This window comes from Arachis stenosperma, chromosome 2, assembly GCF_014773155.1.
Source record: "Arachis stenosperma cultivar V10309 chromosome 2, arast.V10309.gnm1.PFL2, whole genome shotgun sequence".
NCBI classification, from domain to species: domain Eukaryota; kingdom Viridiplantae; phylum Streptophyta; class Magnoliopsida; order Fabales; family Fabaceae; genus Arachis; species Arachis stenosperma.
In genome coordinates this window covers 114,819,305-114,837,363 of record NC_080378.1, presented here as the reverse complement: position 1 = coordinate 114,837,363, position 18,059 = coordinate 114,819,305, and the positions used below count along the sequence as shown (strand labels likewise).

At 35.5% G+C, this 18,059-nt stretch overlaps 3 protein-coding genes across 5 annotated transcripts; 2 read left to right on the top strand and 1 right to left on the bottom strand.

Moving 5' to 3' along the window:
- Nucleotides 1-1,341: 1,341 nt before the first annotated feature.
- LOC130961370 (uncharacterized) lies at nt 1,342-5,789 on the bottom strand. 2 transcript variants are annotated; one of them, XM_057887217.1, is made up of 9 exons: nt 5,624-5,789; nt 5,014-5,077; nt 4,284-4,449; nt 3,361-4,199; nt 2,922-3,095; nt 2,704-2,820; nt 2,371-2,550; nt 2,224-2,270; nt 1,342-1,936 (listed from the first exon to the last, which is right to left on the bottom strand). In XM_057887217.1, the coding sequence occupies exons 2-9, from the start codon at nt 5,059-5,061 to the stop codon at nt 1,519-1,521; spliced, it is 1,989 nt and encodes a 662-aa protein (XP_057743200.1). In that variant the 5' UTR covers nt 5,062-5,077; nt 5,624-5,789; the 3' UTR covers nt 1,342-1,518. The 2 variants fall into 2 exon arrangements, with proteins under 2 accessions (XP_057743200.1, XP_057743201.1); XM_057887218.1 differs by lacking the exon at nt 5,624-5,789 and having other exon boundaries at nt 5,014-5,575.
- Nucleotides 5,790-8,100: 2,311 nt separating this feature from the next.
- LOC130960387 (protein WHAT'S THIS FACTOR 1 homolog, chloroplastic) lies at nt 8,101-10,982 on the top strand. 2 transcript variants are annotated; one of them, XM_057885768.1, is made up of 2 exons: nt 8,101-9,361; nt 9,892-10,982. In XM_057885768.1, exons 1-2 carry the CDS (start codon nt 8,129-8,131, stop codon nt 9,892-9,894), a joined length of 1,236 nt encoding a protein of 411 aa, XP_057741751.1. In that variant the 5' UTR covers nt 8,101-8,128; the 3' UTR covers nt 9,895-10,982. The 2 variants fall into 2 exon arrangements, with proteins under 2 accessions (XP_057741751.1, XP_057741750.1); XM_057885767.1 differs by having other exon boundaries at nt 9,884-10,982.
- On the top strand, nt 10,910-11,329 carry LOC130963502 (uncharacterized). Its single transcript, XM_057889611.1, has one exon. It carries the CDS (start codon nt 10,910-10,912, stop codon nt 11,327-11,329), a length of 420 nt encoding a protein of 139 aa, XP_057745594.1.
- The last annotated feature ends 6,730 nt before the right edge of the window (nt 11,330-18,059 follow it).

Here is an 18,059-nt window from a genome sequence, read left to right as displayed (position 1 = left end):
GTGGACAAATATGATTGAAATTTGGTGATTTTTCTTTCAAGTTAACAAAGAGTTTGCTCTTAATATATAATTATCTTAATGAAATTAAAGAAACAAAAAAATGAAAACAAAAACCAGTTCCGGAATCAACCATGCATTATTATAAGCAACCTCCAAATTCCAAAGTGAGAGTTTAAAAATTTTAAATCAATGGATCACCAACCATTTCCTGACACTAAAAGTTAAGATATTGGATTGAAGTGCATTTTATCTTACTTCTGGATAGCATGGAATCTTCATTTTGTTGTGTTAAAATTTCAATGTGGCAATGAAAAAGAACAAAAACCATATATTATACAAGCTTTTCAATTCCAAAATGAAGCTAAGAATAGGGCATCACTTTTTCTAGGGTGGGGGGGGGGGGGGGGGGGTAGTTAATGTTAATATTGGTTTACACTTTACAACATATGATGATGCTAACATAATGGGTTTTCAGTCATGTTCCAATTAGGTTCCACAAGTGGGCAGTGTCATTCATTCACTTGGAATATGATGGCATCCAAACATGACATAAAGTAACAATAATAGGAAGACAATAACATTCATCAATGCCTTTGAAAACACCTTCTTGTTCTTTGGACACACAAATCACTTGTAGGGGTCCTTTATTTGGATTAGAGATAATACTAAATTAAATTATTTAGACTCAATATTAATTTGTTTGATTGAACTACATTAATGATAATTCACATTCCTAATAATTCTTATCTTTAGGTATTAATCTGTGTTATCCAATTCAAACTCCTTTAAAGGGAGAAAATGAAAATCTAATTATCTTTAAATTAAATATATAAAATTTATACATGATAAAAATTATAAATTAAACAGTGATTAATTTTTTTTATTACTTTACATATCTCTGAATTTTCCCTAATATCCTACAGAGCATGATGGCATTGAGACTGTTACATCAAGCATCCCAAATTCTACAAAAAAGTTTATTTAGAAAGTGATAATCTTTTGAACACTACAATATATTATAACACTACTCATAATATAAAAAGTGATGATATTTATAGAGGTACCTACATTACTAGCAATCTCATTATTATACAATTTATCAGATGCACTCATGATTACTTCTAATCAAAGATGTTTTAATGTTCATTTACCAAGAAATGTATTGTTATTGACCAATTACATTTCACTATGTTGTTTTGGGGGGAAAAAAAAAAACCGCATCAAGTTTTCCTTTTCCTTTTTAATTAGTATTAATTCGATAGTTAAAATTTTTCAATTCCTGCAATAATATATGTTCAATAAGATAGTAAACAAAAAAATATAAAATTATTGCACATCTGATAAGTGATAACCAAAAGTAAGAAACCGGGTATAAGAAAAATTCACCTAATTATGTTTTCTGTACAAAATTGCAGAAAGATTAAAGAGTTGAACTTTTCAAGTTACTAGCTATTTACTACTACCTACCACCGCTACTCATATTTGAAATAGAAGATATAAGCAAAATACCTAACATAACTACCACTCAAAAATATCCCACCCATCATCAACAAGATCCTTGTTGTCATCATTAGCTTTGAATTTTTCCATCTCCCTCTCCTTCAACTTCAACTTCAGTTTCTCCTTTAACTTTTCATGTTCCTTTTCCTTCTCCATATCCACCTTCTCCTCCTCCTCCTTCTTCCCCTCATCATCATGCCAACTTTTCTTAGAAGAAAGGCTTGCAACTGAGGCAGCTGGACTAGTCTTCAGTAGTTCAGTCGAATCACTGAGCACAGAACCAGCTTCCGATGCCGCCGAGGTTTTGTGGGATGAACCTGAAGATGCTAAGATGCAACTGGTCTCCTTTGAGGTGAAGGATTGGCTCAAAGGAAGATTTGCATCAAATTTCTCTTTTAGAAGCCTAATGTCCTGACAAATAACAGATATTTCTCCTCTGCAGAGTAAACAAGTAAAAGATAAAATAACATCAGGATAGGAAGTTTTTAAGAAAATCATAATTAACAAAGTCAAGAATATGCACACATACCATTGGTTTGAAAATTATCAACTCATAACCAAAACTAAAACAATGTAGAAAAGGTTAACAACCATTTCTAGCATTTTTTTAAAAAAACCAACAGCAAGTTTTTGAGATTAATTGATAATTGACAGCAAAGAGAATAAGATAACGGAAACAAGCAGGAAAATACAAATTTAAAAAAGAAGCCTGAAAACACTTACTGCAAGACATCAACGACCCGCCCACGGTCCATCAGGAACTCCCGTAACTGCCAAGAAGAAAAAGCAAGAAACGAAACACTATAAAGATTAGAAATATATTCCTCAATGAAATAATGAAATAAATGGTATAGCAGGGAAAGCACAAACCTTTGAATTCTCCTCTGCCTCCTTTTGTAGCCTTAAGGACTCCAGTGCTACCTTATTCATCTCCTCTTCCTGTTCAGCAAGAAGCTTTCTTGCAGATTCCTCCTTTTGCAGCTTTTCATGCTCAGCTGCTTTCCTCAATTCCTCTGCTGCAGCTAGTCGTGATTCAAGATTTTGGCACATCTGGAAGCACACCGAGGAGATGAACCAAAATAAGAAGCTAGTAATTTTATTCCTTTGATATCAAGTAAAGTAATCCAATCGATTATTGCATGGACATATGGGGAAAATGTTTGAAGAACAATTTTCAACTAAACAAGTTAAATTGTAAACAACCTCATCAAGAATGGCAAGAGACTTGTCCCTCTCTTCAGACAAACCGAGCAGACGAGATTGAAGTTCCCTAAGTTCAGTTGCAAGAATTGCCTTTTCTCCATAAACTTCTCCTGCATGCTGCAAAAAGAATACTTGGGGTAAAAAATGTGTTAATTAACACAGCAGCATCAAACATTTAGTAACTTTTTAGATCAACAATTATTCTTATTGTGTACAACCATGTCATTTGCTTCTTTGGCATGTTCCAGCATTGTTTGATATTCTTCCACCCTAGCAAGAATATCGCAGCCTCCTGTAGCAGCTTCCATATTCGCCTCCTTTGCAGATTTCTCCTGAAGCTCCACTTCTCTCATTAAGTTCATAAGAGATTCCATTGATGAAAACAAAGTTTTCTGCATCATTATCAATGTCAAATAAAATATTAATATAAAGTAAGAAGTTCTTAACAGATTTCATCTAGCAAATTGTTATTACATTATTCTAAACTCTTAATATTCACATATTACCATATAACTAAACCTTCCATTTAACAATTATAAATTGCTAGACGTCATTCGGTGTAGCAATGACATTACTTTCACAATCCAAGCCATTTATCTTTATGAAGCTACTAGCAATGACTATAACATTCAATATAATATGCAGCGGTTAAAATACCTTGTTAGTTTTTGCTTCATCAATTATCTCCTCAAGCACATCAATCCTGCATATTTGACTAGATTGGACAGTTTTATTATTCTGATGAATTTCATCAACAGCACCATTACTTTCAATTGCAAGAAAATCTTGCTTTGAAGATGCAGAAACATTCTCTAGATCATCATTAACTGTATCTCCTTGAACATGACAAACAGCTTGACCCTCAGCATCTTTGTCAATCAAGGCAGTTTCACATTTGTCCAGCAAGAGGTTTTCAGTAGAAATAGTAGCAGCACTACTAACAAAACCCATCAATTCTCCAGTCAGAATGTTCGCATTTGCATTACCATTATCATCCAAGGAAACTGACTCCTTGATAACGTCACGTTCAATCTGTTGACACACCCCAGCAGAAATCAGATTTTCGCTGTCAGCATCTACATCAACTTGTCCCCACTCCCAATTTTCATAAGCATCCTGCCTAAAACCATTTGATGTATCCTTCTTAGCTGTCTTACTTGAGGTCTCTCCAGTAAAGTTATCTTCACCATTCCAAAGAACATTTAGATCCAGAATTTGATTTCGCCCAAGAACTCTAGCAGTACCATCATTTGAATTGCTGACAACATCCAGAGACACATTCAGATCTGGTGTACTAGAACAATCAACAGTTTTAGTAATTTGTATGGGCATCAATTGTGGAGCAGAAGAAAACCCTGCATCATTAACACAAACATAGTTTCCAGCCGTATTGGTTATTTCTACAGGTATAGAAGGTGAAGCAAAAGAAGGCCCAACATCTTTAACATCAACACGCCGACGATGTTTCAACTTATTCCCTTCCTCCTCCCGTTCAACTGCAAATTGAGCACATCATAAGAAGTTTATTAGGAAACCAGTTCAACTATAGAGAAATGAATGCACATAACAAGTAAATGCACCTTGCAAATTTATTGGCACTCCAGGGCCATTATCCTGTGGAGGAGTAGCAGGAGGGTTGTTGCTTTTTGGAATAAAAGGAATAATTTCAGTAAGAACAATTTCAGCAGCTTGATCGGCATCCTTTGGATGTTCAATAGCCACAGCCCTCAGTATTCTGGAATCAACCTGCATATTGCAAAATGATGAAACAGAACATTCATTTTGGAATCAGGAGAGAGTGATGCTTACATGCTGATCGCATACGGATATTAATACACACAAAAATACTCTGGAATTTGGTAAGTATAGTCTCAAAAAATGCTTTCAAGCTTGTTCTCATGTATATGGAAACTACCAGTGTTGGTTTCTGAAAATTTGAAGACTATATACTTTTTTACCAATCACATAGTGTTAAATAACTAAATATCCGAAATTGTTCAGGTGAAATTAGTAGTGTCCTCTAAGGATTTTTAGGTGAAAACCACAGCATATAACGCTATTCATTCATCCGAAAACACGCAGCTATTTTGTGTTTAATACTCAGCTAGAATCTCCAACACTGAATAATCTTTCTTTTTTTAATTAATTAAATATTTGAATATCGATTCAATCCCACAATTCAAAATTCTCATCTAGAATACAATATAATAACACCAGATCACAGGGTGGCGATTATTATACTTAAATTAAACAATAGATTATCATAATTCAATTACATTCTCAACTTTTAAAAAGGTAAAGAGCAAATACCTGTGGAAATATATCCTGCAAGCTCCTATAGACCGAATTGAAACCCATGATCAACAGATATTATCTGCAAGTTCATGTTATCAGAAAAAGGGGGTTAATAAACACAATGAATAGGATGATCATTTTAAAAACGATAATACACAATTATCTGATCATGCAATTACAGATACAGAAACACAACAAAATATGCGATCAAAACCCCAAACAGCTGCAAGATTACAATTCATGAATTATTCAAATAATCCAGTTGCAAAATTCACTCATAAACCCTAAAAGAATCTCTTCGTCACCCAAAAAACGAACATGTAGACAGAAAAAGCGGCAATCAAATTGAAAAAAAAAAGAGAGAATCTTTTTCCGCCTAAATTGGAAAGTTTTCTTTTTCTCTCTAATTTTTATTTTCAGCTGAACAAAATCGCGTGGCAAAAGTGAAAAAAACCCTTCAATTTTTCATCCATAAGCTCAAATCATAATCCTATAAGCATAATTTAGAACAAAAAACAGAAACAGATTGAAATAAACAAGAATTGAGTGCAAAAAAGGTGAGAATTGAGAAAAAAAAAATAGATAGAGAAATTGGTGAAGAAAACAATGAAGAAGAAGAAGTGACCTAAGAGCAATGGAGAGTGTGAAAGTGAAAAGAAAAAACACGAATTTGGACGATTATTATTGTTACGACGCTTTGTTTCGTAATACGTATTTGTATTTGTAGCTTTATTTTTTTTTAAATGTTTAAAAAAAAAAGGGAAAATTGAAAATGAGGACCCATGCTTGCTTAATGGCTAAGGCCTTCACACTTCATGGTTGACGGCTCTCTTTAGAAGATCAAAAATCAAATTTAATTTAAATTTTGAATTCTTAAATAATTAATATGATTCAATAGTAATACAAAAAAAAAAAACATGATTCAATAGTCACGGAAAAAAAATTAATATGATTCAATATAAAATTAAATTTAATTTAAATTTTGAAATTTTTAAATAATTAATATGATTCAATAGTCACAAAAAAAATTAATATGATTCAATATCCAAATCATAAATAATAATTTTTAATATTTTTTAAAATTATTAGAGGTATACAAATCGAATTTTTTGATTTGTGTTTAAAAAATTAAAAAAATTGAAATACACAAATCATATCCTCTGATTTGTGTTTAAAAAATAAAAAAAATTGGAGTACATAAATCAAATTCTATTTTTTTTAATTTTTAAATACAAATTGAAAACTCTGAGTACATAAGTCAGAGAGTCCAATTTCTGTGACTCTTAGAAATTGGACCGTTCAATTTTTACTTCTTGAACTAAATCATCCCACATTTTAAAAAAAAATCACAACAATTAAAAATAAAAAAAACCATTATTAATCTAATATTAAAAATAAAAAATGTTAATTTAAACATAATTAATTATTATTTTAATATATTATTAATTCTCTTATTTTAAAAAAATTATATCTTTATCATTTAAAGAGAAAAAAATCACTATTTTCTAAAAAAAATCAGTTACTTATCTATACTAGCCAATAACAAACAATTTTCAAGTTTAAAATTTTGTTTTATATTTATTTATTATTTTTCAAACATTATTTGTTTTAGAAAAGTTATATATATTTTAAAAAATTATTAGATGAACAGGTTATTTTTTTTAAACTAAATTCAATCAATTTTTTAACTAAATTTTTTTATTGATTCTTACGTTATTAGACCAACTTAGTTATCAGAGTAATTTAATCGTATAATATTATTAGTCATAAAAAAAAATCATATAATATTATTGATATAATAATCATTATTTTACATTTGCTATTTTTTTTAAACGAGGTTGATTTAGTAAAAAATATAAAGACTGTGTATGTTATATTTTGATATAGAATTTATATAAATATTTTTTTGTGTGTGTAAAACTGTACATACTAAATATATCATATTTGTTTTGAAATGATCATAGCCTACAATGGCATGTTGTTCTGCATTAGGAACGTTCCTTTCTTGTCACTAATGTCTCTTTCTATGTGTACTGCTCTTTGTGAGTGCCTAGCATCTTCTTTTTGGATACAACAATTGAAATCATGAAAGTATATACTTTTAGAGTGTCAAAATTATATCATTCCTCTCTGCTTAGTAGAACATTTTTCCTATAAGTTTTTGGTGTTTTGAAATAGATATTTGATTGCACCAGTATCTTAGCGAAACCTCAAAGGTAGATAATTATGTTCCATATACATAAAAAAAACCCTACTATTTATATACTTAAACATTAGCTTAGATTGATCACCTCATCAATTAAATTATAATGCCATGATGTGTGGTTTAATCATTTTGTTATAAACCATTAATCAATGGTCTGCATTAAAATTATTTATTAAAGTTAGTTATTAATATAAAATATATATTAAATATAAAATATAATAAAATAAATTAAACAATATATATTTATATATAAATATATAATTAATGTTGATAAATATATATTATTTTTTATATTTATTTACCTGATAGAAAACCAACAAGATATAACTCAAATAACATAATCTCCCTATATTTAATTAGAGGTTATGAGTTCGAGTCTTCCTATCTTTGATAAAAAAATATAGAAAATACAATTTAATTCATTATTATATATTTTTATTAATTTAAAATATTAATTTTTTTTAAACTAAGTTGACAATTTTATTTTTCAAAAATGATTTTAACCGTTAATTCAATTTAAAAAAAAACACAGACTTTTTTTTTTGTCGGTGGATTGGACAACCCCCAATCCTAAGTATCCTAATAGATTAGACAACCTCCAATCCTAGGTACACAACACACCCACACACTCCTCACATATTTATCACATTTTTTTCTCAATTGCATCTTCTAAGGTTTGAACCCTAGACCTTGAGGTGGGGAGAGGGGAGAAATGCCACTAGAGTCAAGGCTCATTGGCAAAAAAAAGTAAAAAACACAGACTTTACAACATAGTCTGTCACTATGGGCTACTTTAGTGGACAAAACTTTAACAAAAGCCCATTATCTTTACAGGCCCAATTAAATTTTCTCTTTTTCTTCTTTTGCTGCTGCTTCTCTGCAACTCAGTGCAACAGAGTGAGCAGTGTCACACACCTGAAAGCAATGCTCTTCAAACCCCACACCATCTCTTCCCACATCCTCAGCAACCACCTCAACCAACTAAGATCCATTTCGAGCCTCAAAGTCGTTTGGCGCAAAGACCCAGAACTCGACCGTGCAATCGAAAACGACAAGCGTTTCAAGCTATGCGCCCGCGTCGTTCGCGAAGTCCTCAACGAACCCCGCCACGTCATCCCCCTTCGCTACCTCGAAAAGCGTCGCCAAAGAATGCACCTCAAAGTCAAAATCGAAACCTTCCTCAACCATAACCCTGGTTTGTTCGACGTCTACTTGGACCGCATTAAGCCCAAAACCGAACCTGTCCGGTTCATCCGGTTCAGTGCAAAGCTCCAGAACTTTCTAGAAGAACAAAAGAGAATCTTCCAGAAGAACGAGGACTTGATCGTTGCGAAACTCTGTAAGCTTTTGATGATGTCTAAGAATAAAGTTGTTAGTGCTGATAAGTTGCTTCATGTCAAGAAGGAATTCGGTTTTCCTGATGACTTTTTAGTTGATTTGGTACCTAGGTATTCGAATTATTTTAGGTTAATTGGATCACCTGGTGAAGGGCAATCGTTCCTTGAATTGGTTAACTGGGAACCTAAATTTGCGAAATCTGTGATTGAGCATAGGGCTGAGGAGGAGAGTGAGAGGATTGGGATTAGGGTTAGGCCTAATTTTAGAGTTCAACTTCCTAGTGGTTTTGTGCTGAAGAAGGATATGAGGGACTGGGTTAGGGATTGGATGGAGCTTGATTATGTTTCGCCTTACGCGGATGTTTCGCATTTGGAGCAGAATTCGAGGGAAATGGAGAAGAGGATGGTTGGTGTGTTTCATGAATTGTTGTCACTTTCACTGTATAAGAGGATTCCGGTGCCCATTTTGGGGAAGTTCTGTGATGAGTATAGATTTTCGAATGCCTTTTCGAGTGTTTTTACAAGGCATTCAGGGATATTTTATATGTCACTGAAAGGAGGGATCGAGACGGCGGTGCTAAGAGAAGCATACGAGGGTGATAAGTTGGTTGATTTGGATCCACTGCTGGAGATAAAGGACAAGTTTGTTGAGTTGTTGGAGGAAGGTTGGCGGCAGAGGGCGGAGGAGTTGAGGTTGAAACAAGAGAAGCTTAGGAGGGATATGGAAAATTCGGCCACCAAAGTTGACCAAATGAGTGTGAAAGAGACCAATGTGGATGGTCGAAGACATGTGGACAATGGAAGACGGAGAGCTTTCAAGGTGAGGAGAAAATATTGACCATTGTTGGCCAGAATGTTGCTCCTTAGTTCCCATAACTTCCCTTGAAATGCATGTGTTGTTATTTTATAAAAATTGAATGCTTACATGTCAACAAGTGCCATGTTGAAAGATGGTTTAGTAACATGTTGAGATATGGTTTAGTAAGCTTTTTGGCTTACTAGTTGAGACTTCAGACTAATTTCTTGAATGTAAGGTAGAGATTAGAGAAATCTTTCTTCTTCCATAGTGTTCACTTTCACTAGTTGTGGGGTTAAGTTTTAACCTAGTTTTGAAATGACAGAAATCAATGTATTACTCCATTCCTTGCAAATATTTTAGTTCGCATTGCATAATCTGGCTATCTAACAGTGCATCATATTATTGAACTTAACTATAAGAAAGGGGCTGTGGAAATTGGAAATCTATGATGCATGATAACTTCTGAAATTAAATTATCAAAAAAGGAGGTTCTAATTGAAATTAAGTTAGTGTTTCTCTAACTGATTGTCCTTTGGCATTTAGGATTTCAGTGAAACAGTGCTACAAGAAAATCTTTGTTTTGGTCCCGCACGAAGCCTGCAATATATTGGAGTTGGCGAGCAGTATATTTAAGTTCACAACTTATGAAAAATTCTTAATTTCTGCCAGACATCTGATGTGAGATTTCCTATTATAGTTCCAAGCGAAGGATACACTTTAACATATCTGCTAAGGATGGAAGAAATGAATTGCAATCTTGGATTTTATTAGCAATTTCTGCTACCAAATAACTTTCTCAGAGTAGCAATGAAGTAATTTATATCCTTTCAGGAACAGCTGGAAGTAAGGCGAAAAGGTGTGAAGAACTTAACTTTTGTCATGTTATTATGGTATCATGCATGTTATCTTCAGAGAATTGTCCCCAATTAATAATATCAGATCACCTTGGTTGAGGGATTTATAAATATATATATATATATTTTTTTTTTTTATGTTAATGAGCTGTTAGTATTAGGCTATTAGCACTTTTGTTTTCAAGTCAAGATTGAGTTAGAAGTATTCTTACCTGTCTTTTGGTCTATCTTTGTTATGGTTATGATTATGATTAGATTGTAGTATGAAAAGAAATATTGCTGAGATCATATGGAATCAATGAAAATTTTGAATAGGCTGTGACTTTGATTAAATATTTTATTTCTACCCCTCAATAATATCTCCTTGGTTTGCACTTCATGAGTTCTGCATGCTATTAATTTGCATTATCTCACACACCCAACTTGTCACCATTGTGAGATGAATTGAATAAAATACTGATCAAGAATAAGGTGGGTGGTTTGAACTCCCACTTAGAATAGTATTTGTTGTCACCTACAAAGTCATCACACAATATTGATGAGAAATAGTAACCATTAACCAAAACTCTACCAACATTTATGAATTTGCAAGTATTTAAGCATGTTTACTTAGGGGCCACATGAACATCAAAACATTTCTGGGTTCTTGATGGAGAGAGTCAAGATTCTAAATCTAATTACATTGGCTCTTACATTTTTGGCATTGGTGCCAAAGATGGAGAGCCAGATGAGGTCACCAATTTTTCCACTGCCTGCACTGCCTTCACCACCACAATCTCCTCCACTCCGTCCACTTTGTGCATCGCAATTTGCACTAGCAAACTATGCTTGTGGACAATTGCGTACCCAACCAACACTTCCATCGCTGCCGAATTCATTGCTCCCTGATCGTGATGAAGACGACGATGGGAGTCACCAAAGACACAGCCACAGGCATGGCCATTCACACCGGCACCGGCACGAACTCACTGCTTCGGAGCGGAACTGTTGCCGTTGGGCTAGGGAAATGGACAGCCAATGTGTGTGTGAAGTTCTACTTAGGTTGCCTCTTTCCCTTAGTAGACCTCGGCATAGGTTCACAGTCAGCATTGGAGAATCTTGTGATGTCACTTACACTTGTGGGGGGACACGATGATTGTTATACTTAGGTTTGTGATGCTGGGAAAAGGTTGAGTAGTGAAAAATAACCCAATGCTGCTCTTGGTCTTAAGGTTTAAAACTTGAAATTATATTTATAGTTTATTGTTCTTAGTCTTCTACTTCTTATTCTGTTAATGGTTGCTTTCAATTTACTCTAACATTGTTGGATGCGAAAAAGTTGAGGTTAAGAAAATTAACACTCATCAAAGTTAGTGGTTTGTATGATGATAAAACATAAAAGCATTCATGTAACTTTAATTACTTGCATTTTTATTTGGCTAGTATCATTCTCAAGTTTCAACATACATAATATATTGGCCAGTTGTGCCTATATGATATGCAACTTATGATTTCATTTTGAGAAACTTAGGATAATAATAGTAATATAATAGCACACGGTTGCTAATAGTAATAATTTTGGGTGGTAAAAGCTTGGTTTAACACGCGAAGATGGTGACTCTATATATGATGGAAGCCGCTTTCATCACATAATAATGGCTATTATCTTTCATGGGATGCCAAGACATACATGTGCAAGTCATCTTCGTGTTTTTGTAACTCCTTGCCTATTCACTCTATCTTTTATTTTTTATTATTTATGCCTATGTTTTTTTTTTTTCAAGATTGTTACACAACACACACAATTTGCATTGGATGTCTCATCTTGATTTACACAACTAAAATAGAAAAATCCTAGCCAGCTATAATGCTCTTCCCATTGTGGCATTTGTGTACTCCTTTCACATACTATAGTGACAAGAAGGAAGAAGATATTCACTTGAAAATTGAAATACTTGAGCACTACCTATAGGCTATACTTGGAAATAATTAAATAAATACTTCAAAACGAGAAGATTGGTAAAGTAACAAGACCAGTTAATTATTATTTATCATATTTGAGTTGAGTAATGCTAAATAATCAACCTTTTTCAGTCAGAATTGGTCAATTTTTTTAAAAAATTATTTTATTTATTTTAAATTTTAGATTCTAAATTATAAACTATTAATCATGCATCTTAAATTAATTCTTAAATCTAAATCTTAAAGTTAATTAGTGTTGATTAATGAAAAGTTAGTTCTATACTATGTAATTTTTTATTTGAGATCTACTACTATAATTTTAAAAAAATTAACCCTTTAATTTCTTACTTTAGCAACCTCTTTACTATAGAATATCTTGATTTGTCACACTTCCATTCAATGTGATAATTTCCTACATTCTACCTTAATTGAATATTGTCCTCTGGCTATTCTATTTCTAAGAGCTCCTCACTCTATCAAATAGAGAGAAACATATGAGTTTAATTTTTATACAATATTGATAAGTTTTATAATAATATTTAACTAGGAGATATTATATAAATTAAAGTGATAAACTGTTTTTTTTTAATATCTTATATGACAGTACCTAATTAGATATTAGTATTAAATTTGTTTACAATAGTGAGTGCTAGAAGATCAATAAATTTTGATCAACAATCGATCAATACACCAAGTTTTGACATTAATTTTTATATCTACATGTATGTACATATAAACTAATATAATTTGTATTTAAATTATCTAATGTCTACGTATACATAATTAACAAAAAAAATATATGCATATTTAAATAGAGTTTAAATTAAAGATTAATGTATTACGAATATGAGTTATATTTAAGAGTTAGTTGCTAGCTGACTACTCAATCAACCTAAATCGATTAAAAATATGTATATTTAAATCATTATATCTTACACCCTTTTACATATATTGGCTACATGTTTTGAAAAAAGAAAAAAAAAAGTGTATTCTAAGGGGCTTTTATATTTGTTGTAAAATGTCAACATCAATCGGACAACATATATAGCTTTGAAGATTTTGGGACTCAAATATATATATGCTTTTGACCATATATGCTGAGTTAAGGACGAATGCTGTGAGAATCCGTCCTAACAAAGGACAATGTCCTTTGAGGAAATGGACCATGTTTATTCAATGATGAAAAGTTCCAAAAACCCTTTATAAAAAAATTGGAATCTATGTAATAAGGCATCACTTCTCTCCTTTGGCACACACAAAAAGCCATTGCAAATTCTTCATTGCAAACTTTTGAACCAAACTTAATGGTTGCAAGGCTTTGTAGCAGTGATCCGCAGAAAGTGACATTAGAGTATTAGACAATGTATCCCAAGGTTCTTATGTTAGGACTTAGGAGAATATATAAGAGATGTACTCAATATTAAAAAAGCTATTTTATTTTAAATAATTATCTAGAATTTCAAGCAATATGTTTATTTAAGAAAAAAATTGATGATGTCTAATTGTCTATAGTGTTCCACAATTTCTATTGTTTGTGACAATTTCCGTTTATGTCTATAATTTTATGTTATTTATGAGTTAACTACTAATTTAGCATCTTAAAATTTTTGACAAAAAAAATTATGAAAGATGTTATCGATAAAATAATATTTGAATGTTAAAAATACAATAAAAATAACCACTAAATAGTATATTTTTTATAGGTGAAAAAAATTCATATTTAGCAAATAATTTATTCATTTTGATTCGATGTGGCAATATTTGAATAAATATTTAAAAGATGCACAAAAAAATTAGAGCAACATTTGGTTTCTAATTTTTTTTTTAAAATGTGATCATTCACAATTTTTTTTTTTTAAATCACTTGACATAAAAATACTAAAATTTAAAAGTAAAAAGATATTTTTTTAATAATACTTGCAAAAAATTCTATCAAAATTTGATCTTTAAAGTCATTTTCTAGAATATATATTTAATATTTAGTTTTTTTGTCACATTAAAAAGATGTTAATATTCAATTTGGTCCTTGAACTTGCACGTGAACCTCAATTTAGTTCCTGAAATTTCAATTGCCTTTTTTTTAATTTCCAAACTTTGCAAACGTGACTCACATTAGTTCCTGAAACAATTTCTGGCATAAAAATATTAATGAAGTACTGACATGCACAACAAAATGCCATACTGAAACTTGTAAAAGGACGTTGTTGTTATGGTTTTGGTGTTTAAATAGTCTAAAAATGTCGCTGAATCACTTATTTTAGGAGAAAAGATTTCAATAAATACTACTTGTGATATTTTTTTGAACTATTGGAGTGCTAAAACAAAAACATCGTCATTTTACAGAGTCAACGTGGCATTTGACTGTCCACCTTAGCATTCTGTCAACGTTTGTGCGTCGAAAATTAGCCTAAGGACTAATGTAAGTCATATTTGCAAAATTTGGAGACTAAATAGAGACAATTGAAACTTCATGAATTAAATTGAGGCTCGTATGCAAGTTGAGGAACCAAATTGGGTATTATCTCCGTTTTTAAATATGCCGAAAGTTTATTTGTCGTTAACATCTTTTAAAATTATTTTTGTCAATAATATAAAATTTTGGATATCATTTCACTCTATTTATTCTCTAAGTACCATATTGATTATCCAATTTGTTCGGTAAGGCGGTTACCGGACGGTTCGGGTTGGAATCCTGAGTAGGCATCCATGAAGCTCAGATATCGGTACCCCGTCATTTACGCCAGACGCGAGAGACGGCGTACCACAGACCACAGGGAGGAGGACACTCGTCGGGAGAACGACGAGGGGAGAACAACGGGAACAAGAGTACCCGTCATAATGGGGGCAACCCCGTTCCACCGTTCCATACTCGAGGTCCGGCTGCCGAAGCACTTCGACAAGCCAACGGACATGAGGTACGATGGAACACAAGACCCGCTCGAACACCTAACGGCCTTTGAAACCAGGATGAATCTAGAAGGAGTGAGAGACGAGGTAAAGTGTCGCGCCTTCCCGATCACCCTTGTGGGACCTGCAATACGGTGGTTCAACAACCTCCCGCAGGGCTCGGTGACCCAATTCTTCGACATTAGCCACGCCTTCTTGGCTCAGTTCACGACCAGAATCGCCAAAGCCAAGCACCCGATCAATTTGCTGGGGGTGACCCAAAAAGCCGGGGAGCCGACTAGGAAATACCTAGATCGTTTCAACGACGAATGCCTGAAAATTGACGGGCTGACGGACTCGGTAGCGAGCTTGTGCTTGACGAATGGGCTCCTGAATGAGGATTTTAGAAAGCACCTTACCACAAAGGCGGTATGGACAATGCAGGAGATCCAGTGCGTGGCTAAGGAGTACATCAATGATGAGGAAGTCAGCCGGGCCGTGGCTGCCAATAAACGGCAACCCCCGTACAACCAAACCCGACACTATGAGGGTGGAGAAAGACAAAGGGAACACGCCAGGGACGGCGGCCCGAGCAAGGCACCAAAGCCATTCCCCCTAGTCGGGAAGTTCACCAACTACACCCCCCTCATGGCACCAATCACAGAAGTCTACCAACAGATAGCCGAGAAGGGAATACTGTCAAAGCCGCGACCCCTAAAAGAACGAACAGGGGGGAACAAAAACCTTTACTGCGAATACCACAAGGGATACGGGTACAAGACCCAAGATTGCTTCGACCTAAAGGACGCCCTGGAACAAGCAATCAGGGACGGAAAACTCGCCGATTTCTCCCACCTCATAAGGGAACCGAAGAGACGAAATCGGGATCACGAGGGTGAGGACAGGTTCTGGGCGACAAGACAACGCCAAGAACCAGAGGGAGACGACCACGGCCTCACGGTGGTGAACGTAGTAACTGCAAGGAATTCGGCTCCGAGATCAAAGTTGGCACAGAAGAAAGACGCCAAGGTGATGACAGTCTCCTCCTCATCCACCAGAAGTTCCCGGGGACTCCCATCCATCTCCTTCGGCCCCGAGGACCAATGGTTCGACGAGGTATCGGAAAGTCCTCCCATGGTCATCACGGCCAGAGTCGAAACCGGCCTCATCAAACGGATCCTGGTGGACACAGGCGCGGACTCGAACATCATGTTTCGCAACGTTTTCGATGCCTTGGGGCTGCGCGATGCCGACCTGGCGACCCACCAGCACGGTGTGGTAGGGTTGGGAGACCACTTCATCAAACCAGATGTGATCATTTCGCTCATAACCTCATTAGGACAAGGAGAAAGGCGAAGGACAGTGATGGCCGAGTTTGTTGTCCTACAAGATTCCACGGCTTACAACATCATCCTGGGGAAAAAAACCATCAACGACCTTGGGGCAGCAATTAGTACGAAATTACTCGTGATGAAGTTTGTTACTGACGACGGATCCATAGGGTCTATCAGAGGAGACCTAGAAACGGCAGTCGCTTGCGACCACGCCAGTCTCTCTCTCAGGAAAAAGTCCAAAGAAGCATCGGGGGTTTTTCTTGCCGACCTGGACGCCAGAATAGATGACAAACCCAGACCTGAGCCAGAAGGGGACTTGGAAAAGTTTAGAGTCGGTGAGGGGGAGGAGAAATTCACGTTCATAAACAGAAACCTCCCCCATGAGTTAAAGGAGCCCTTGATGGAGATGATTAGGGCCAATGCTGACCTCTTCGCCTGGACACCAACCGACATGCCAGGGATAGATCCCCAACTCATGTCACACTGTCTAGCCGTCAATCCCGAAGCAAAGCCGGTGGCCCAGAGGAGGAGAAAGATGTCACAGGAAAGGGCGGAGGAAGTGGCCAGGCAGACGGCCAGCCTCCTTGAAGCGGGGTTCATCAGAGAACTGGATTACTCGACGTGGCTGTCAAATGTAGTCTTGGTAAAAAAAGCACAATGGGAGGTGGAGAATGTGTGTAGACTACTCCGACCTCAACAGGGCGTGCCCCAAAGAATGCTATCCCCTTCCCAACATAGACGCACTCATCGACGCGGCGGCGGGGTACCGATATCTGAGCTTCATGGATGCCTACTCAGGATTCCAACCCCAACCGTCTGGTAACCGCCTTACCGAACATTGGCGCCGTTTGTGGGGACACTCGTCCATGGACTTCGTGCTAGTCGAAACCGAGACAGGCCGCGAGGCCACCCCCGGGGGGAACGCCGCTGCGACGGAAGCCCGACAGCACCCGAAGTCACCCCCGAGAAACACAACGCACTCGCGCGAAGGACGCCCCTTTGGGGGAACTGGCGACAACCACGCCATAATAATGCAAGAGTTACGCCATAGAATGCAAGACCTGAAGCGCCGATTAGCAGATAGGGAGCGCGACCAACAGAACTCAGAGCAGAGTCACTCCCGTTCTCGCTCCAGGAGTCACTCCAGACGCACGCCTAGCCCCCAAGCCGAGTCCGAAAGCACCGGAGGGAGGGCGCGAGAAGACGTCACATGTCATATCACCCTTTCCCACCTGCACATTTACTGACAAGAGCGTCGGAGTGTCTTTGCAGGTGGCACCCCCTTCTCCCACACGAAGTGCTCGGGACCTCGCACCTCCTTTGCCGGCAGTCCACGACTTGACGAGCCCCTACCATCTCTCAGGATTCCAACCCGAACCGTCCGATAACCGTCTTACCGAACACAATTTAATTTTAATGTACTGTTTGGTATAAAAATAGTTTTACACGTATATCTAATTAATAACATCCCATCAACAAAACTAATTGTACATCTTTGTAAAATATTTTATACTAAAAATACATTAAAATTAAAGTCTTGATTATCATGATGAACAATTCCACCATGGTCAAGTTCCGAAGACAAAAATTTGTGCCTCCAAAAAAAAAGTTGGATCTGAAATTGATATTGAAATGAAAAATTAATACAAGTTGTGTTTGGATCTGAAAACGTATGATTGATACAAAATATCTTATGGAGAAATG

What these genes read in the sequence shown, in the direction of transcription:
- LOC130961370 (XM_057887217.1), bottom strand. Translation starts at nt 5,061, where the DNA reads ATGGGTTTCAATTCGGTCTATAGGAGCTTGCAGGATATATTTCCACAG. An exon ending in TGCAGGATATATTTCCACAG is followed by an intron (nt 4,450 to 5,013) that starts GTATTTGCTCTT and finishes TGCAATATGCAG; the next exon opens with GTTGATTCCAGAATACTGAG. An exon ending in CTCTTGCCATTCTTGATGAG is followed by an intron (nt 2,551 to 2,703) that starts GTTGTTTACAAT and finishes GTGTGCTTCCAG; the next exon opens with ATGTGCCAAAATCTTGAATC.
- LOC130960387 (XM_057885767.1), top strand. Translation starts at nt 8,129, where the DNA reads ATGCTCTTCAAACCCCACACCATCTCTTCCCACATCCTCAGCAACCAC. An exon ending in GAAGACGGAGAGCTTTCAAG is followed by an intron (nt 9,362 to 9,883) that starts GTGAGGAGAAAA and finishes TTTGGCATTTAG; the next exon opens with GATTTCAGTGAAACAGTGCT.
- LOC130963502 (XM_057889611.1), top strand. Translation starts at nt 10,910, where the DNA reads ATGGAGAGCCAGATGAGGTCACCAATTTTTCCACTGCCTGCACTGCCT.